Source organism: Lepus europaeus, chromosome 18, assembly GCF_033115175.1.
Source record: "Lepus europaeus isolate LE1 chromosome 18, mLepTim1.pri, whole genome shotgun sequence".
Classification (NCBI taxonomy): domain Eukaryota; kingdom Metazoa; phylum Chordata; class Mammalia; order Lagomorpha; family Leporidae; genus Lepus; species Lepus europaeus.
In genome coordinates, this window is record NC_084844.1 from 21,140,410 (window position 1) to 21,161,071 (window position 20,662).

Here is a 20,662-nt window from a genome sequence, read left to right on the forward strand (position 1 = left end):
AAATCATGATGCTGTAACTTAACCAGACAGCCTGATTGTCAGGAGTCCTGACATAGCAAGAAGCCAGAGTAAAATGTTTTATGAGGCGAAGGACTCGTGTGAGGTGGTTAAACAACACGTGGAAAAAATTGGTGAAGAGGGTAAAAGGGACTAATGCGTTACCCAATCACCACACCCACTGGCGACAGAATATAAAGCCCTGGACAGGCACAGGGCTTATACCAGAGGCCAGGAATCAGGCTTTGAAACTGACCTGCAGAGCACTACTCCCTCCCAGCGCCATGCCGTACAACTGCTGCCTGTCCAGCCTGAGCTGCCGCTCCAGCTGCTCCTCCCGGCCCTGCGTGCCCCCCAGCTGCCATGGCTGCACCCTGCCCGGGGCCTGCAACATCCCCGCCAACGTGGGCAACTGCAACTGGTTCTGCGAGGGCTCCTTCAACGGCAGCGAGAAGGAGACCATGCAGTTCCTGAACGACCGGCTGGCCAGCTACCTGGAGAAGGTGCGGCAGCTGGAGCGCGAGAACGCGGAGCTGGAGAGCCTCATCCAGGAGCGCTGCCAGCCGCAGGAGCCCCTGCTGTGCCCCAGCTACCAGTCCTACTTCCGCACCATCGAGGAGCTCCAGCAGAAGGTGAGCCGCGGGCGCCGCGTGCCATTTTAATGAACTATTAGCCCACACTTAACCTGCCAATTTCTGAGTGGATCTAAGGTTGTTTCACGTCGATGTTGGGGATGATAAAGACAAAGAATTCATTGCCTTGGCTAGGACGTCAAGAAGCTGTAGAACATTTATTTAAGCTGAGTGTAGAGTAGGGCATTAGCCCCAAACAGTCACTGCTCCTGGATTCCTTGCTTCTGCTAAGATCCACTTGTCTTCTTTTCATAGCCTTAAATATAATAGACACCTGAATTATTTCTCTGAGATAGGAATTTCCTGAGTGAATTCTCAAATCCTTAAAGCCTTTCAAAGCTGCTGCAAAAAGACAGTATCTACAGAAAGCAAGAGTCCCTGGCTCCATTAGCCTCACTCGTACACACAGAGTCACACAGAGCATCCGCTAAGAGCAGGTGTGCACAGAAGGGACAGGCCGGGCCACACATGCAGGATGGCCAGGGGTGCAGGTGAGGAATTGGCTGGGAGGTGGGATTAATGCCTGGTGTTGGTTAGGGAGGGCTCCCCCAGAAGAGGCAATAGCTGAGTGGGGTTTGGAGGATGAGCAGGAGATTTTACCTAGGTGCACAGGCCCTGAGTGCTCAGAGGGAATTGGCTGTCTGCTGTGCAGTAGTCCCGGCAAAGCGAAAGCCAGAAAGGGATTGCACAATCTGAGCATCCTTCGTCACTCACCCCCAGTTGGCGGACATCAGGCTCAGCGCTGGGTGGGGGATAAAGCACTGGGTGGGTCGGTCTCCTGGAGCTCCGAGTCCAACAGGGGAGATGGATGTGGGCAGCAAAGGTCTTCAGGAGTGTTGACCGCGTACGGGCCGAGCGGGTGACGCAAGGGCTCTTGCCAGCGGTGCAGCATCCAAGGGCGTCCCAGGTGGAGGGGGAAGCTTCTCGCAATGGCATGCATAAGGGCACCATGAGGGGCGTGGGGAGAGCTCAGCGGGGCTGGGATGAGGGTGGTGTGAGGGTGGGGTACCCAACTCGTGCCGGTTCCCCTGGAGCTTTTCCGATTTTAGCATCCCAGGCACCCACTCAGCTCTTAGCAAACTGGGAAGGTTGGTCTCGCTTACCCAAGGCCTGGCTGCCCAGGAAGCTTAGTGCCTGCAGGAAACCAGGGGCCGACCAAGAAGGGTAGAGCCAAGGCCAAGGGCGCGTTTCCCCTCGGCTCCTCTGGTGTTGAAATGCTCAGCCCCGTGAACGAGTCCTCCTTTTATCCCCAAGCTGATGATCTCAAAGCAACTCAGTGGTGTCGGGGAGGAGTGTGGCTGGGAGCCAGAGCACAGGCCTTTCTTTCTGGAGTAACTCACTCCACGGCTAACCCCCTCCCCAGATCCTGTGCAGCAAGTCTCAGAACGCCAGGCTGGTGGTGCAGATCGACAACGCCAAGCTGGCGGCCGACGACTTCCGGACCAAGTAAGATTCTTCCCGTTCTGGGAATGTGCAAGCAGAAGCTTCTAGATGGTGGTGGGAGGATTCTTGCAGTAGGGCACTGTTAGGTTAAATGTCAAGTCTCCTCGCCAAGGGCTGTGTGTCTCTGCTTGGAGCTAGAAGGAGTGTCAGCAGCCACCTGTTCTTCTTCCTTCTCGACTCAACATCTGGGCCAAGTTTCAAAGTGAAATTTCACACTGGGCTCTTAGGGTGTATCCATCACTACCAATCCATTGGGAAGGTCTTGAACCACAGAAATGGGAGGCAAAGCCCGTTCCAGGGACTCAGTCGCTAGTGTTAGATATGGCCGTGGCCATCATGGGGATTCTTTGCGTTCCATGGGACTTGTTTACAATGCCAAGTTTCCAACATCACTTCTTCATCTTCAGTCCGACCCTATGCTGCGTCCACTCTGACTTCATTTCCAGGTGAGGCGTCTGAGTTTCTGAGACTCAGGAATTTATCTCCAGCCACGGCATGGCAAAGGCTGGGTGGGGCGGACTCTCGTTTCTCACTGCGATGCTCCTTAGCTGGTTACAACGGACAGTGGGGCAATTTACAGCAAAATTACGGAGCTCAGTGACTGACTGGACCAGGCAAAGATGGCAGGGCCCTGAGTGGGCTTGCTAGAGCAAGTGTAGCTCCTGCTAGACCATGCTCTGCACAGGAAGCCCGCTGTCACCTTCTCTGCTGGTCTCACTGAAGAAAGAGGTCTTTGAAAGAGCTTGTAAAAACTTCAACCTATCTCGGGATAATAGGAATTTGGTGAGGTCAGCCTTCCTCTCTGACCTCCTTTGGCCTTGGGCTGGGTGTGCAGGTACGAGACGGAGCGGTCCCTGAGGCAGCTGGTGGAATCCGACATCAACAGCCTGCGCAGGGTCCTGGACGAGCTGACCCTGTGCAAGGCCGACCTGGAGGCCCAAGTGGAGTCCCTGAAGGAGGAGCTGCTGTCCCTGAAGCAGAACCACGAGCAGGTGAGAGTTCCAATCCCTAGCAGCCTAATTGCGAGAGTGCGTGACTTCCCAGAGCAGGGCCAGGGGGCGGGGCCTGGACTTGCCAAGCACCCAAGAGGTAACAGAACACTTCACTGGTTGATCAAGGATGCTTGGGGGATTGTCAAGGACCAAGTCACAGGTCAGCCTCTTTTATAGAAAGGAGCTTCATCGGTTCACCGATTTCCACCTGGGGCTAGTTGGATGGCCAAGTGTCCACACCAAGGTCTTTAACATCCTTTCTAGTGTTTGATAAGATCTGTTGTCTTCTGAAAAGGCATGCGGTGAAGGGCCAAGACTGGAAAGAGATAGAGAACATTCAGTCTGCCACACCAAGCAGGGCGAACAGGTGGTCAGAAAGATGGATGGATGAGTGAGTGTGTGGGAAATCTGGGAGAGCGAACTCAAGTGGTGATCGATGCAGATCAATGCAATACTCAGAAGTCAGATGCACGTCTCCACCGTCAGATGCGCATCTCCACCATCAGATGCTTTCCTGGGGAGGAAGCATGTCTGAAGGCAGAGGACATGCAATGAATGGGAGGAGGTCAGACACCAGCAAAGGGAGTATAAAAAAGAAAGCAGAGAAGCCCGGAGGGGGAAGAAATATCTGCAATCCTTAATTTAGCATCCGTATTATGCAGAGAGGAGGGCTGGTCACTGGAGGTCACTTCCCTGGGTTCTTCATCAACCAGGCCTCAGCTCATGCTTTCTAGTTCTCACTGCGATCATCCCCCACCACATCAGACTCCCTCAGAGAGAGTTCATTTGTGGGCTTCTTACCTGGGTTTATTGCCTCCCTCTGCTCCATCAGGAAGTCAACACCCTGCGCTGCCAGATTGGAGACCGCCTCAACGTGGAGGTGGACGCCGCCCCCACCGTGGACCTCAACCGCGTGCTCAACGAGACCAGGTGTCAGTACGAGGCCCTGGTGGAGACCAACCGCAGGGAAGTGGAGGAATGGTTCACCACGCAGGTGCGCACCCGGGACCCCGAGCCCCATGTCCTGCAGGGCCCTTGAGGCAGGATCTGACCTCGTCTTCTCCCCTTGGGTGTTGCAGACAGAGGAGCTGAACAAGCAGGTGGTGTCCAGCTCAGAGCAGCTGCAGACCCATCAGGCCGAGATCATCGAACTGAGACGCACGGTCAACGCCCTGGAGATCGAGCTGCAGGCCCAGCACAATCTGGTGGGTACCGCTCACACATGCTGGGGGCACCACAAAGCCGGGGAGTTGGAGCCGCTAGGGTACCCCTGGGGCCACACGGCCTCCTTGGCTATGGAGGAAGAAGCCCTTGGAGAAACCCTGGAGAGCAGCAGCCGTGTGACCGCCTTCGTGTTCTGTCCCCCCCAGAGGAACTCCCTGGAAAACACGCTGACGGAGAGCGAGGCGCGCTACAGCTCCCAGCTGTCCCAGGTGCAGTGCATGATCAGCAACGTGGAGTCGCAGCTGGGTGAGATCCGGGCAGACCTGGAGCGGCAGAACCAGGAGTACCAGGTGCTGCTGGACGTGCGGGCCCGGCTGGAGTGCGAGATCAACACGTACCGGGGCCTGCTGGAGAGCGAGGACTGCAAGTGAGTACCTGGGACGCAGCAGCCCAGGAAGGCAGGTGCACAGTTGCACTACAGGACTCTGTGGATCATGTTTCCGAAATGTCTGTCTCCATCAGAGTTTTTCATTGTGTCCGTGGGAAGTGTAACTTACTTGTTACCAACACTCCCTGGGCTACTGGTATTTTTTTTTTTTTTTTTTGTTCTGAAAGACAATCATGAGTCTTGGCTCTCCTCCCCACTGGCGGTCCTTCGGGTGCAGGTGGCTTGTCATAGCAAAGGGGAAAGCTGTGAGGGCCGTCTGAGGCAGGCAGAGTTGGAGTCACGATAGCATCTTAGACGTCTGAGCATTTGTCAATGGGAAGATGACTCAATGCTCAGAGGGTGCAGCTCTTGGCACCAACACAGTAATTCATAAACTCAGTCTGGTGGAATTTTTACACCTGGGTGGTAGGCAGTACCAGCACTCTTTTATGGGGAAGAAGCCTGGGGCTTGGAGGGATGAAAGGACTTCTCCTCATCCCCGGGTTTGAGAAGGAAGGCTGGGGTTCCTCGTCTGGCCTTCCCAGCTCTCCTGCCACCGTCTCAGAGCTTCGCAGGAGTGATCTGGACCAGGCTTGCCTTCTAAGCCATCAAACCCTTCCTGCCTTCTTAATGACCCTTCTCACGCTGACAGTCTCACGATTCTGTGTCTCAGGTTGCCCTGCAATCCCTGTGCCACCACCAACGTGTGTGAGAAGCCCATCGGCCCCTGCGTGGCCAATCCTTGTGTGTCACGCTCCCGCTGTGGGCCCTGCAGCACCTTTGGGTGCTAGATGACCCAGAGCCAGCAGGAGGATACATGAAGACAGCACGGCCATCAGCAGACCAGCTCAGCCCCCCGACCCCTCTCAGCCTCAGGACCCCGCCCCAGGCATCACCAGGAATCGTGGCCTGGAAGGAGAACAAGCCCAGCCACCCCATGCGTCGCCCCCGGGCCGTCTCGCGCCGTCCATCTGTGTTCTCGCAGCCCGAGAGTCTTGAGTTGCAGAAGTGTCGCGGGTGGTGTTTTGCGGTTGCCTCTGCTGCTTCCACCTCCCTGGCAGATCCCCAGATCTAATAAAGTCCTCTTGCCCAGCAGACGGGATTCTCATTGGTATTCATTCTTTCCCAAGTGTTCACTCGGTGTGTGCGGCTTATAAAGCCGCTTGCAAGCAGGAGAGGACTTTATGGCTCGGCCCTGCTCTCAGAGGTCTTCGTGATTCATTAACATTCATTGCACACAATGAGCCAGCAGCCACTCAGGCCAGTGCCAAACCAGCCGGACACTCGGGCAGGAGCTGCATCTGAATATGACGAACACACTCACTGCGGGCCCTTAGTATCATCTAACTGTTACCACATCCAGAAGTGTCTCAAATTCCCGCAGGAAGAGGACAGGAGCTAACATTTATGGAACACCTGCCAAATACTGGGAACTGTGCGGCCAGTTTTTCCTCTTCTTCCAGGGGGATGAGCCTGGGCTTTGCTCTGCTTGTTGGTTACACACGAGGTGTGGCCACGAGAGAATAAAACTGGCTTCAAACAGACGCCCAGAGCCTGTATGCACTCCTAGGGAGACTGGGAACTGTTAGCAGAAACTTGTGTCTGGGAAATAGTGAGTAATTCATAATAGTAAACAGGGCTATTTGTGACATTTTACTAATAGCTATCAGTTTATTTTTTATTTTTTATTTTTGACAGGCAGAGTGGACAGTGAGAGAGAGACAGACAGAGAGAAAGGTCTTCCTTTGCCGTTGGTTCATCCTCCAATGGCCGCCGCGGCCGGCGCACCACGCCGATCTGAAGCCAGGAGCCAGGTGCTTCTCCTGGTCTCCCATGGGGTGCAGGGCCCAAGCACTTGGGCCATCCTCCACTGCACTCCCTGGCCACAGCAGAGAGCTGGCCTGGAAGAGAGGCAACCGGGACAGAATCCGGCACCCCGACTAGGACTAGAACCCGGTGTGCTGGCGCTGCTAGGCGGAGGATTAGCCTGTTGAGCTGCAGTGCCGGCCTCTTATCAGTTTTTTAAAAATGTGGTTTCAAAATTTATTTATATGAGAGAGAGAGAGAGAGAGAGAGAGAGAGAGAGAGAGAGAGAGAAAGCGTGAGCTTCCATCCACTGGTTAATTCCCCATGTGCACATAACTGCTAGGGCTGGGCCAGTCTGCAGCCAGGAGCTGAGAATTCAGTTTGGGTCTCCCATGGGTGTGGCAGGGCTCTGAGTACTTGAGGCATCGCTGCTGCCTCCCAGGTGTGCATCGGCAGGAAGCTGGGGTCAGGACTCGAACCCTGGCTCTCTGATATGGAACGCAGGTGCCCCAAGTGGAGTCTTCACCACTAGACAGAACGCTGCCCACCCCACACCCTCTCCACCCCCCACAACAGATTTTAAAAATGTTCCTCTTCTTGTGCAAATGTTTTGACCACTGGAACTGAATTTGCACTTTGCCACTCTGTTGTTTAGAACCAGACTAGGATCTCAGGTCTCTGGTGCCTGTGAGGGCCTCAGGTGGCAGCTATGCCGGGTCCCTGTGCCTCTCCTCCCGGTGCCCGCTCATGTTTAGCCAAGGTGTTGTGTGTGATGTGTGCGCCCCTCACCGTGTGCGATGGGGCCTGTGCCAAGGCCACTGCTCCTGTGCCCAGGCTGTCCTCGGCGTGACCATCCTGCGACTCTCCGTGAGATGGAGCTGACGCCATCTCCCCTGTAGGGACGATGCTGGCTTTAATGCTAGTCTTAAACCTCTCGTGTGCTGGATCTGGGATTGGCCACCTGGTGTGGCAAGGGGATGCTGCCCCCTCCTTTGTTGGTGTGTTGGAGGTCGGGCAGCAAACCTGGGCAGGTGGCTCGAGTGACGCTCGATGCTGTGCCCAGAACACCCCAGGGCCAGTTTCAGGGTGGCCTCGTCCCCAGGAGCCATCCCTAGGTGTGTGCAAGCCGCTCTCTGCCACCTTCCCATCAGTCATCCACGGGGTGGGACCACTGGCCCGGGTTAGAGGCTGCACAGTTGTCTCTGTCAGGACGGCCGCCTCCCCAGCCCCTGTCCCCTGCCCGGGGATGGGAGCTCAGCTCTCTCCCCACAGTATGGGTTCTCACTGCTCGCAGTGTAAACTATTAAACTAAGCCTGGTCTCCGTGCCTGGAGGCCATGTCAGAGGGAAAGTGCCGCCGGGGAGGTTGTCCTGAGCGCCTATCTCGCCACGGTGCCTGCTTTGGTAGAAAGGAGACAGGAGGATCAGAGAAATTCCTGTCTCCCAGGACAAAGCCCGGTGGGTGACTGTTGAGCTCACACATTCGGCAAGGTAGGGTGCAGTGCACAGGGATGTGTGTGGGATCTGGGATTGGCCACCTGGTGTGGCAAGGGATGCTGCGTTCCTGATGTCAATGGCTAATGATGAAAAACTCCAAACAGAGTGAAGACAAAAAAAGCCTGAACATTTCCAGCCAAGATTTCAGTGATATTAACTGTTTGCCACTTGTCTTCACCTCATCTCCCTCTTTATTTCCTTATGAAGTGAAATTTTTTTTTACTTAAATGTTTATTTATTTAATCTGAAAAGCAGAGTTATAGAGAGAAAGAGAGATAGAGAGAGAGGAAGAGAGAAGGAAAGAGAAAGAGAAGAGAAGAGAGAAGAGAGAGAGGGGAGAGAGAGAGAGAGAGAGAGAGAGAGAGAGAGAAATTTTCCATCTGTTGGGTCCTTCCCCAGATAACTGCAATGGCCAGCACTGGGCCGGATTGAAGCCAGGAGCCTCCTCCGGGTCTCCCATATGGGTGCATGGGCCGTCCTCTGCTGCTTTTCCCAGGACTATTAGGGGGAGCTAGATCGGAAGTGGAACAGCTGAGACTCGAACCGACGCCCATACGGGATGCGGGCGTTGTAGCGGCTTCCCTGCTACACCACAGCATCAGCCCCGAAATGCAATCCTCTCAACTGAGATCAAACCCCGCCTTTATCCACCTGTCTTTCTCTTGGTCTCCCGGGAGACAGCTACCATCCTAAACTTGGGAGGAGGGTTAAAACATTTCTAAAATTACACAGGGATGTATCTGTGTGCAATGCTTTTGTGCACGTCACTCTGATGTGTGTGTGACTGACGACGCAGCCGTTTAGTGAGAACACGTCGTTTGTATAAATCTCACTGTGGCGCTCCCCCGTTCCCTGCTGTCTGAGCTTTATCTGCTCAGGACCTGGTGCTGCTGTTAGTTCACTCTGTGTAACGTTCCAGAGTGGAAACCAAGCCTGCGTTTTCTCTCTCTCCACTGCAGGAGAGTGAGGTTGGTGACTTTTTATTGTCAGAGACAGCGGTGCAGGGCCATCCCTGGCTAGCGCGTCCTCGGCGTGGGCCCCTGGCATGCTGTCAGGGATGCTGGCTGCGCATCCCCACCGCAGGCCTGCAAGCCCAGTGCCCCGTCAGCGGCTCCCTGGGCAACCCTGGCCTCCTAGAGGCCTGAGGAGCCGTCACCGGCTTCAGATGGCAGCTTTCTTGTTGCTCAAGGAATCGAACGTCTCAAGACTGTCTCAGCCCTCGTCCCCACTGTTGTGGAACAGGGTTTTGTGTGGTGTTTTCCGTGCAAAAAAGTTGTTGAACTCTTTACTTAGCATAGCGTTGGTCTTCTGTGTGTAAAGTTAATTGAAAATGGATCTTAGTGGAGAATGGGACTGGGGATGGGAGAGGGAGGAGCGGGGTGGGAGGGCGGGGATGTGGGAAGAATCACTGTATTCCTAAAGTTGTGTTTATGAAATGCATGGAGTCTGTATTCCTTAAATAAAAGGTTTCTTTCAGGGGGAAAAAATAACTGACCAGAACTCTTCAAGGTCAAGAAAGGCTGAGGCCAAGGAATTATTCCAGATTAAAGTTGGCATGAAATGAAATATAACCTGTGATTTTGACTTGGATCCTGGGCTTAAAAAAAAGGACACACGACTGGTAGAATTTGCATGTGTATAGACTAGTCTTTAGATATTGTAGCAAAATGAATTTGCTGCTTTTGGTGACTATACTGTAGGTTACATTGTATGTTAATACGTGGGGAAGCTGTATGAAAAGTCTATAGAAATTCTTTGTGCTAAGTTTGTACCTCTTTTGTAAGTCTGAAATTATTTCAAAATAAAAAATCTTTAAAAATAAAAAACCAGATAAAAAGTGTTCTTATCAACCATTCAGGTTTCTTCTCGATCAGTTTCATTCAACTGCACAAATAATCAGTGAGAGCTTTGAGATGGCATTGGACAGCACTAAGGACAAAACAGAGACCTGCTCCAAGGACTTGCTGTGGGTGGGGCTGATGGGCAGGGTGAGAGCTACAGACAAAACCAAGCAGGAAACGTCTTGGAGGGGAGGCTTGGGATGTGGTAGTCACTGTAAATAGGACTCCAGCCATTTACATTTAATGTGATTACCGCCAAGTTGGGATTTATTTAAAATCTTATTTTGTGTTTTCTATGGAGTATGGTGTTCTCTTTGTCTGTTGTTTCCTCATTTCCAGACATCTGCCTGTTCCATAGGCTTCCTCTCTGCCCCTCATCCCCCACCTTTAATATCTATTCTTCACTCTTAAATGTGCACATTTGGTCTAATGCTATTGAATTTTAACTGATATTAATTTATTTCTTGCAAATAAAACTAGGACCATAAAAGATTGTATGCATATTCTTTTATTCTTTGTTTTTAAAAGTTTGTATTTATTTGTTAGAGAGGGAGAGGGAGAGAAAGAGGAAGAGGGAGAGAGAGAGAGATAAGTAGAGGGAGAGAGTGCGAGAGGGAGAGGGAGAGAGAGGGAGAATGGAGGGGAGAGCGAGAGAGAGAGAGAGAGGGCGCTCATCCACTGGCTTGCTCCCCAAATGCCAGCAACGCCCAGCAGGAATTGGGTGAAGGCTGAAGCCAGGGCTGGGAACTTAACCCAGCTCTTCCATGTGGGTTGTGGGAACTGACTGACTTGAGCCGTTGCCGCTGTCTCCTAGGGTCTGGAAGCAGGAGGTTGGAGTCGCCCAGGAACCAGAGCCGGCACTGGACCGGGTACACTTGACCAGCATCTCCACTGCCAGGCTAGATAGATGCCCATCCCTTGAATTCTTTATATTTAGTTCTACCTTGGTTTTATGTTCCAAATTTTTTCCTTGTTATTAGAATTACGTATGTGTTTATTTGTTTACAATGTTCCTTGTATTTTATTTTTCCTTCCTGGTTTCAATTTTCTGTTTTTGAAAAGATATTCTTTGGTAGTTCTTAAAATGTGTAAGTGATAAGTTGTTTCAGTTATTGTCTGAAAATGTCTTTCCTTAGTGATCACCCTTAAATGGTGGTTTGGTTGGTATAGGATTCTATGCTCACAGCTTTTTCACTGTAGTGTTTTAGAGAAGTGAAACCAAGGGCTGGTGTGTGCACAGTGGGTCAAGCCAATGCTTATGACACAGGCATCCCATATCAGAGTACCAGTTCATGTCCTGGCTGTTCCACTTCTGATCCAGCTTCCTGCTAATGTGCCTGGGAAAGCAACAGAAGTTGGCCTAAGTGCTTGGCCCTCTGCCATCCATGGGGGAGACCGGGATGGAGTTCCAGGCTCCTGATTTTAACTGGACCAGCCCCAGATGGGGAGTGAGCCAGCAGATGGAAGATTCTCTCCCTCTCTCTCAAATGAAATAAATAAATCATACAAATAAAGGGAAACCTTTATCTTTCACCCTCTGAGGTTGATGCTGAGAAGCCTATTGCCAGTGTGTGTTCCCACTGCTGGAAATCCACCCACCCCCTCTCGGCGACTGCTCCCAGATCCTCTTGTAGTCATGCGTGGTCAGCTTCACCGAATTGCGCCCAGAGGAGGATTCGTTTTGTTTTCCAACCTTGCATGTTTCTTGAATTGATTCCTACATTTCCATTTCTGGGAGAAGTTCTCGGCCATCCAAGTTTTGCATATTGCTTCCCAACACGTGCAGGGCAGCGGTCATGCTGGGGCACACCTGGCTCGCTTTCCCAGCTCGTTATGGCTTTAGAAGAACAGTAAGAATAGCCTTTTTGGAAGTCTTCATGAAAAATTGTTTTCTTGTGTAGAGGTGATGCATGTTTGCAAAGCATGTGAAGAGAAAGAACAAGTATATGGGTGAGAACAAGCGTCCATGGTCCTGCCACTAAAGTCTCTGGTGTCATTGCAGTAATGTGCCATCTTGGCTCGCTCAGTTGTCTTCATTGTTAAGAGTGTAATTTAAAATTTTGCTCTTGTACTTCTTCTTGAGTGGGTAATTTCCAACAAACAGGGGAACCACTGCCTGATTAGTATCCTAAGTTGCTCCAAATGGATGGAGTAAAGTTCTAAATATGATGAGATATAGTTATCCTAAGTTGCTCTAAATTAGCGGGATACAATTGTATCATGAAGGTCTGGTGCTGTGGTGTAGCGGGTAAAGCTGCCCCCTGCAGTGCTGGCATCCCATGTGGACGCCGGTTCAAGTCCCAGATGCTCCACTTCTGATCCAGCTCTCTGTTATGGCCCTGAGAAAGCAATAGAAAATGGCCCAAGTCCTTGGACCCCTGCACTTGCCTGGGAGACCTGGAAGAAGCTCCTGGCTCCTGGCTTCGGATTGGCCCAGCTCCTGCTGTTGGTGGCTATTTGGGGAGAGAACCAGCTAATGGTTTTCTCTCTCTCTCTTCCTCTACCTCTCTGTACCTCTGCCTTTCAAATAAATAAGTAAATCTTTTTTAAAAAGAACTGTATTATGAACTCAAAAATAGCAACTGAAATCAGGGAGAGAACAGAATTGCTGACTTTTACCACAATTTATTCTGATGGTTAGCATTGTTCCACATCCACCCTTCATGCTTGGTTAACAGCCTATCTGCGGTAAGAAGACTTAATTTTCTGTTGGTTTTCCCTCACTGTCTTTGACTTCTGCCCCTTCCTTGGCAGTTGACAGATCAGGTTGGCTGTGGAATTACTCAGCTTTCCCATAGCGCAGTGCTGGGGCTAGGAGTGGATGGTGCTCTGGATCCTGACCACACGATCGGAAGCCAGCCGCTTCTTCATTCCCTGCCTTGGTTTCCCCATTTGTAAAATGGGGGCCATTAAGATCCTCGCCATCCCTCTTGTCCCAAGCTTTGTCTCCTGCCTTTTGGCCATTTCTGCATTTGTGATCTACAGTGGGAGGTGGCAGGGAGGAACGCGAGAGCTGAGTGCCAGACCCGCAGTGGCCTGGTCTTTGATCTGTGGCTGTAACTGCAGGCTGGGGAGTCTCATGGGGGGAGCCTTCCTCAGCTCGGCCTTGTCCTCTGCTAGCGAGGATCGTAGCCACATGGCTTTATTTCTCTTCATTATTTATTTCACTTTAGGTGAACGAATGAAGCTCCGGTACGCCAAGGTGTCATATGCATAGGCCGTTCCGATTGCTGATGCTTCCAGGATAATTGTTCCCAAATCACAAACTGCTACGAGTCATCAAGTTCAAACAAGCCCGGCACCTAACCGGCTTGAAACGCACTGCAATTACTGTATGAGAGTCGCTGCTGCTAAGACCCAAGCTCCCGAGCTTTGTAATCAGGCCTGCAAATGGATTCTGGCAGAACTTCTCTAAGCAACAAACATCTCCACGCTGTGTGTTTGAAGTCTCAGCTTACTGGAACTCAGTGTGGACAGTGCTCTGAGAGCGCAGGAGCTGACCCAGCGGGTACACCCGCAGCGCCGGGCCTGGGAGGGTCCTGGCAACGTTCTGGTCCCTGCAGCCGAGACCCTCTCCATGGTCCTGATCTTGTGGGGCCCAATTGCAGCCCTTGGCTGTCCTCACCCTCACCTCCCCTCCTCTTTCTCCCCGTCCCCCTGTGATGCCATGAGCTCGTTCTTGCCATTCATTCTCGCCATTCCGTCCTCTGCTCTCTTGGCCTCTCCTGGCCTCTGATTGGAGAACTCTCCAAGGTTTCATCCTCTGCTCCTTGCTGCTCTCTGCCTGCCCGCCTTGGCTCGTTGCTAGTTTCTCACCTGCACCCCAGCCTTGTCTGTCACGGCCGTCCCTGTGGTGCACTGCAGTCCTGCAGCTCCTTGGAGCCCCTCCTGCCTGCTTTCCCTGGCTGTCACAGTGATCTTGGTGTCCCTGCCTTCCTGTTTTTTTGAGGAGAGGGAGAGAGAGAGAGAGAGAGGTCTTCCACCCACTGTTTCACTCCTCAATTGGCCACAATGGCCAGAGCTGTGCCTATCTGAAGCCAGGAGCCAAGAACTTCTTCTGGGTCTCCCACATGGGTGCAGAGGCCCAAGGACTTGGACCATCATCCATTGCTTTCCCAGGCCATAGCAGAGAGCTGTATTGGAAGAGGAGCAGCCGGGTCTCAAACTAGCGCCCATATGGGCTGCCTGCACTTCAGGCCAGGGCATTAACCTGCTGCACCACAGTGCCGGCCCCTCTGCCTTCCTCTTTCCAACACTGGTACATGCTTGCCGGAAAATTCCTACAAAAGTTTCTGTCTCACCAAACTCAGGCTCAAAACTCTCGTTGGGGGTCAGCATTATGGCACAGCAGGTAAAGCTGCCACCTGTGATGCCAGCATCCCATATGGGCACTGGTTCATGTCCTAGCTGCTCCACTTCTGATCCAGCTCCCTGCTAATGGCCTGGGAAAAGCAGCAAAAGATGCTCAAGTGCTTGGGCCCCTGCTACCCACATGGGAGACCTGGAAGAAGCTCCTGTCTCCTGGCTTTGGCCAGGCCTAGCTCTAGCCATTGCAGCCATCTGGGGAGTGAAACAGTGGGTGGAAGACCTCTCTCTTTCTGCCTCTCTTTCTCTCTCTCTAACTCTGCCTTTCAATAAATAAATAAATAATAAAGAATAGCTCACATTGGCTTTGCTCCCTCCGGGGAAGTCCAGGCTCCCGATGTTTGGCCCTGGACCACACGACCTCCACCATACAACCATGACCTCCCAGGCAACTCCAAGTTCTAGCACTTTCCTCCACCTCTCTCTCCTTCCAGCCACCCAGACACACCTGGGCCCTGGGTCCCTGCCCCTGCCTTGAGCTTCCTTGCCACATCGCTGTGTGCTCTCATTCCCCTCTCCTGCAGCTCTTGCTTTCTTTCTGCTCCTGAGATGTCTCCCTATCCAGGCACAAATCCATCCCCAGGAACCTCCAATCCTGGAGGCACTCGCCCTCCCCAGGGTACGAACCCCTCTCCTGTCACCTGCCTTGGACGGTCGCCTCCCATCTACCCTCTCATCCATCCAGCAGTGCCCAGGGTGGACCAGAGGCCTGGAGCTGGGAGTTCAGAGACAAGTGAGATGATGCCCTCGCCCTTGTGGAAGTCACACAGAGAGAGACACACAGGTCACCACAGTGAGAGCCCGGAGTGACGGAAGGGGCGACCTGTGTGTGTGGGGGGGACATAGACCATTTGCATTTAAGCAGCCCGTTATGCTGGACAGAAGAGAGGCCTGTGTTGGAATCTTGGGCCCATGACTTATTATGCCCTGCCTCCTGGCCTCAGTTGGCCCCTCTGTCAAATGGGAATTGTGTTGTGTACCACGAAGGGCAGTGCAGAGTCAATGAGACGGTGTTTGCTGAAGGTGCCAGCCCGTGCAGCTTCTCAGCAGGACCGGCTCCTCCTGAGCCCTGGGCTACTCTGCTCTCCCGTCCTCGCAGCATCCCCGACCAGCGACGGTCCGCGTGGGTGTCTGTTAGTTGGTTGATTGACGTTCTCGTGGCGGCGGGCGAGGCCCACCATGCCAGGAAACAGGGCCCCCACGAGTCAGGTTGTTTCAGAAGGGATCTCTCTCTCCCTCGGAAGACCCTGAGTTAGGGATGCTGCATGTGGACAGAGAGCCATGGACGAGAGTGCAGTGTTTCCGTGCCAGCAGGGAGAGCCACGGGCTGGCCAGGGAGCCGGGAAGCCAAGCAGCGACACTGTCGCCCTGCCGGCCACACCCCGCTAATGAAGGCCCAGGCTTTCATGAGCCGGGCCGTTTGAAGCCACACCATGAAGCTCTTACTTCACGGCAGAGGAGTCCTGACATAGCGAGAAGCCCGTGTAAAGTCTTTTATGAGGCGAGGGACTCTTCTGGGGAAACACATACCAAACGCAGGGGGAGGGCTGTGACCATCACAAAAAAGAGGAACAAAAAGGACAGCCTTCCACGTCCACGCCCTCCGCGGCGGGGGTATAAATGCAGCCCGGAGGAAGGAGACCCACAGCTCCGTGGCTTAGAGAACTTGGACTTGCTCTTCAGCCGGGCACCTCGCTCCCTCCCAGCGCCATGCCGTACAACTGCTGCCTGTCCAGCCTGAGCTGCCGCTCCAGCTGCTCCTCCCGGCCCTGCGTGCCCCCCAGCTGCCATGGCTGCACCCTGCCCGGGGCCTGCAACATCCCCGCCAACGTGGGCAACTGCAACTGGTTCTGCGAGGGCTCCTTCAACGGCAGCGAGAAGGAGACCATGCAGTTCCTGAACGACCGGCTGGCCAGCTACCTGGAGAAGGTGCGGCAGCTGGAGCGCGAGAACGCGGAGCTGGAGAGGCTCATCCAGGAGCGCTGCCAGCCGCAGGAGCCCCTGCTGTGCCCCAGCTACCAGTCCTACTTCCGCACCATCGAGGAGCTCCAGCAGAAGGTGAGCCGTGGGCGCCGGGGGCACCCAGCAGCAGGAGCTGTTGGGATCTGAGTGAATGAAACCCCAGCCTCCCCATCTGTCTCCCCGATGGCCCCGTCTCCTTTCGGACGCGGACTGTTAGCTCGGAGGATTTGCATAGTGCTGGCTAGCCTCAGCGGAGGCAGAGCACTTTGCATAAATAAGCTGTAATTAAACGCTGCCTCCTAGTGCCTGTCTGCATTTGCAAGTTCAGGAATTATTACCCTGAGGTGAGAGAAAAGGACGAAGCCCAAGACGGGCGCCGATGGGACCATTTTCTCTCCCCCTCGCTGGGGCTTCTGGCTGCCCTGGTCATTGGCCACCTTCCTGTTCTGGAGATTCAGTGATCTTGCCTGTAACGTGCTGACCTGGATGCTCCTGCGCTTCCCCGGGTAACAATGAGAACAGGAAATGGCTGGCTGAGACCAGAAAGATGGGAAGTACCCTGGAGAGAGCAGTCTTGAGCCACCCAGGGTGGCCGGCGAGTGTGGCAACCTCCCCGCCCCAGCCCCTGCAATGGCTGGCTTACAGGTTCATCTTCCACACTTGATTGACAGTTTCTGGAGGGCAGAACCCACTGCCTTCTCATGTTTGTATCCTCAGCTCCTACAAGCATCCTGGGCACACAGTAGGTGCCTCTAATAAATGTGAATTATTGTTATCAGCTCCCAGTATTGCTTTGTAGGAGAGCAAAGGGGAAATTATAGATCTACTCATAATTTTCTTGCATCTGTCAGTATTTATTTTTAATTTCACATTGTAAGTATTGTTGAGCATCTGTTACAGGTGGGCAGTGTTTAACAGTCTTACAGAAAATACTCTGTGCTTTTTCATTCTGATCCTTCCATGTAAACCTGTTAGTCAGGATTGCTGTTGACAGAAATTGCCAAGCCCTTCCTCATTCTGGAATGTTCTGGGTCTTCTAGATCCTGTGCGGCAAGTCTGAGAATGCCAGGCTGGTGGTGCAGATCGACAACGCCAAGCTGGCCTCTGATGACTTCAGGACCAAGTGAGTGGGCCCGTGGGGCACTGCATCTCTGTCCTCTCTCTCCCTTGCCCAATGCCCGGAAAGGGGGGAAAGTCCTCTCCCTCGGTTTATTCTTCCTCTTCCGCATGTCAAATCAGGGCCACACAAGGATCCAGTCCCCTGGGCTGTTCATTCTTCAGTTGACATAGATTATCTCTTATCCCAAATTCTTGGGGCCAGAAGTGTTCCAGATGTTTTTATTTTTGGATTTCTGACACCCAAGTCTAAACGTGAAACTCATTCTTGCTCCTCACACACACACCTCATATCCACAGCCTGTTGTCAGCACGGACAAACACTGACCAGGCTGTCTCTGGATGCTTCCCCAAGATGCCCAGAGCTCGGAAGTCACTCCTCCAGGCGCTGGCCTCTTTCCTCTTCCCGCTCCTCCTCTGTGAGGCCTCATCCCCAGTCACACTGAGTGTCAGCGTAGACGTCATGGTCCCCTGATGTCCTACTGTGCACAGATCTCAATGATGAGAATGTGGGAAGTGCATTTATGGCTTTTCCCCCCTGAACCCACTGGTTCTTTAAGAAAAAATAGTGCTGAAAACCCAAACAGAGCAAGGGACTATAAAAACCATCAACCTAATTCCTAGTTGTCTGACAAACCCAACCAAAGCCGAGTCAAGTCCCGGCCTGTCGCTGTGATCACAGGTACGAGACGGAGCTGTCCCTGCGGCAGCTGGTGGAGGCCGACATCAACGGCCTGCGCAGGATCCTGGACGAGCTGACCCTGTGCAAGTCGGACCTGGAGGCGCAGGTGGAGTCCCTGAGGGAGGAGCTGCTGTCCCTGAAGCAGAACCACGAGCAGGTGAAGTTCCCCAAAGAGCGACAGGATCGGGCTTGCTGGGGCTGCTCCCGTCTGCCACAGGTGTCGAGAGAGGCTGTCGCCGAGGCTCAATTAGCCAAGGAAGCTGTTCTTCCAACAGCAAGGGATTTGTAGTGGATGAGTCACCTAAAAATCCCCGGTGAGGGATTAGGGCTCCTCTGGAGAGGCAGGGATGGGAGTGAAGGAAGTTGGAGAGCGAGCTTGTGAGGAGAGGTCAGCCACAAGGCAGGGCCCGCAGCATCTTCCGTGCCCAGGCCGGGCAACGGCCCCCGCCAGCACCACCCCATTCTCCGGTTTGTAGACGGAGAGGGCAGGATGGCCGAGGGCCGCCAGGCAGAGCGGGCTGAGCAGGACACAAAAGCCACCTCTCCTCTTCCCTGTCCAGAGCTCTTTCAGCGATTCCGTGTTGCTTGGAAGAAGCGTTGAGCACAGTGCTCCTTGTCAGCGCTCGGCCATTTGCACACAGGAGGAGACAGAGTTTGTGCAAACCTGAAATCCCAGGACAACGTGCCTGAGACAGTTAATATTACCTGAGTGCCTACCGTGTGCCGAACACTCACGCTGTAGAACTCCAGAGGCAGTTCCCATTTAGGATGAAGCTTCCAGAAGCTTCTAAAAGATCCCTAGTCAGTGGCAGAGAGGAGACCCAGTTTAACCTGTCTGTCCTAAGCCCAAGCACACAGCTCTGCTGGCTCAGGGGAGAGGTTAGATGACAGCAACAGATGCTCATCTCCTTCCACAAAACCAACAAATCTCCAGTTAGAATCCAGTCTACTCAGGGATGGCGGACTTTGTGCAAACATTCTTTACTTCCTCTTCACCAAACTCTGCTCTTTTTATCACCCAGGCTTAAGGGTCAGAGGTTAGAGGTTTGGTGGAATTCTGACAAATAATTGAACAGGGGGATATGGACCTGACTTCAAATTGTGGGTACCACGTCTCGGCCCGGGGGCCACATCACCGCCTCTCTCTCTCTCTCTCTCTGGAGGAGGAGTGGTGCACCGGAGGTGGAGGCAGACAGGTGTCGTGGATTTGAAGTCACTTGGCAAACTGGGTACTCCTAGAGTCTGGTTGACTGAGGAGGATCAGGGGAGCAGAGCTTGTGGAGAGCGCCACAGTGGTCAGAGGTGGAATTGCAGCCTCGCAAGGAGAGCATCTGGTTTCCTGTGGTATTGCAACGTTGTTCTTACTCCATCAGGAAGTCAACACCCTGCGCTGCCAGATTGGAGACCGCCTCAACGTGGAGGTGGACGCCGCCCCCACCGTGGACCTCAACCGCGTGCTCAACGAGACCAGGTGTCAGTACGAGGCCCTGGTGGAGACCAACCGCAGGGAAGTGGAGGAATGGTTCACCACGCAGGTGCGCACCCGGGACCCCGAGACCCATGTCCTGCGGGGCCCTTGAGGCAGGGTCTGACCCCGTCTTCTCCCCTTGGGCGTTGCAGACCGAGGAGCTGAACAAGCAGGTGGTGTCCAGCTCAGAGCAGCTGCAGTCCTACCAGGCCGAGATCATCGAGCTGCGACGCACGGTCAATGCCCTGGAGATCGAGCTGCAGGCCCAGCACAACCTGGTGGGTACCGCTCGCACCTGCTGGGGGCACCACAAAGCCGGGGAGGCGGAGCCACTAGGGTACCATGTGGCCTCCTTGGCTATGGAAGAAGAAGCCCCTGGAGAAGCCCTGGAGAGCAGCAGCCGCGTGACCGCCTTCGTGTTCTGTCCCCCCCAGAGGAACTCCCTGGAAAACACGCTGACAGAGAGCGAGGCGCGCTACAGCTCCCAGCTGTCCCAGGTGCAGTGCATGATCAGCAACGTGGAGTCGCAGCTGGGTGAGATCCGGGCGGACCTGGAGCGGCAGAACCAGGAGTACCAGGTGCTGCTGGACGTGCGGGCCCGGCTGGAGTGTGAGATCAACACGTACCGGGGCCTGCTGGAGAGCGAGGACTGCAAGTGAGTAGGGGCAGGACCGAGGGCACTTGAGGGTGCTGGCGGGGTGGGGTATGAACAGTGTTCCTGGAGGCAAAGCATGTGCAATTTCAAGCTGTTTGCTGGAGGCAGTGCAAGGGGGAACGGAATTCTCACACAGAGTGCCGTGAGTGTCTTCCTATCTTCTCAGCTCAGTTCACTCTGACTCGCTCCAATATTCTCCTGTCTCTAGGCTCCCCTGCAACCCTTGTGCTACGACCAACGCATGTGAGAAGCCCATTGGGCCCTGCGTCGCCAACCCCTGTGTGCAGCGTGCTCGCTGTGGGCCTTGCGGCATCTTTGGGCGGTAGAGGCCCTGCTGCCGGGAGGAGGAGAGGGGTTTTGTGCAACCTGGGCTTTGCTTCAGTTCCGCCTCGGCAACAGGCTCTCACTGCGGTCGGGAAGGAGAGAGCTTCTCCCTGCTGTGGCTTCCTCGTGCCCGGACTTCCCCGGCATCATCCTTCTACACCAGAGTCTGTCTCCCGAGTCACACAGAGGAACCACGCCAGGACCGAGTCAGGTCTTTTACCATACGGACACATTTGCGCACCGTGGTGTGTGTTAACAAACCTTGCCCAAATGTGATTTAAAAAGACTCGGA

The 20,662-nt window shown here is 53.8% G+C and overlaps 2 protein-coding genes across 2 annotated transcripts; both read left to right on the forward strand.

The window, feature by feature from the left end:
- Window positions 1–251: 251 nt before the first annotated feature.
- On the forward strand, window positions 252–5,446 carry LOC133776608 (keratin, type I cuticular Ha3-I-like). Its single transcript, XM_062215688.1, has 7 exons — window positions 252–629; window positions 1,993–2,075; window positions 2,908–3,064; window positions 3,897–4,058; window positions 4,144–4,269; window positions 4,435–4,655; window positions 5,329–5,446. Exons 1-7 carry the CDS (start codon window positions 282–284, stop codon window positions 5,444–5,446), a joined length of 1,215 nt encoding a protein of 404 aa, XP_062071672.1. The 5' UTR covers window positions 252–281.
- A 10,424-nt stretch (window positions 5,447–15,870) lies between these two features.
- LOC133776615 (keratin, type I cuticular Ha3-I) lies at window positions 15,871–20,372 on the forward strand. Its single transcript, XM_062215694.1, has 7 exons — window positions 15,871–16,221; window positions 17,166–17,248; window positions 17,924–18,080; window positions 19,297–19,458; window positions 19,544–19,669; window positions 19,826–20,046; window positions 20,255–20,372. Exons 1-7 carry the CDS (start codon window positions 15,874–15,876, stop codon window positions 20,370–20,372), a joined length of 1,215 nt encoding a protein of 404 aa, XP_062071678.1. The 5' UTR covers window positions 15,871–15,873.
- The last annotated feature ends 290 nt before the right edge of the window (window positions 20,373–20,662 follow it).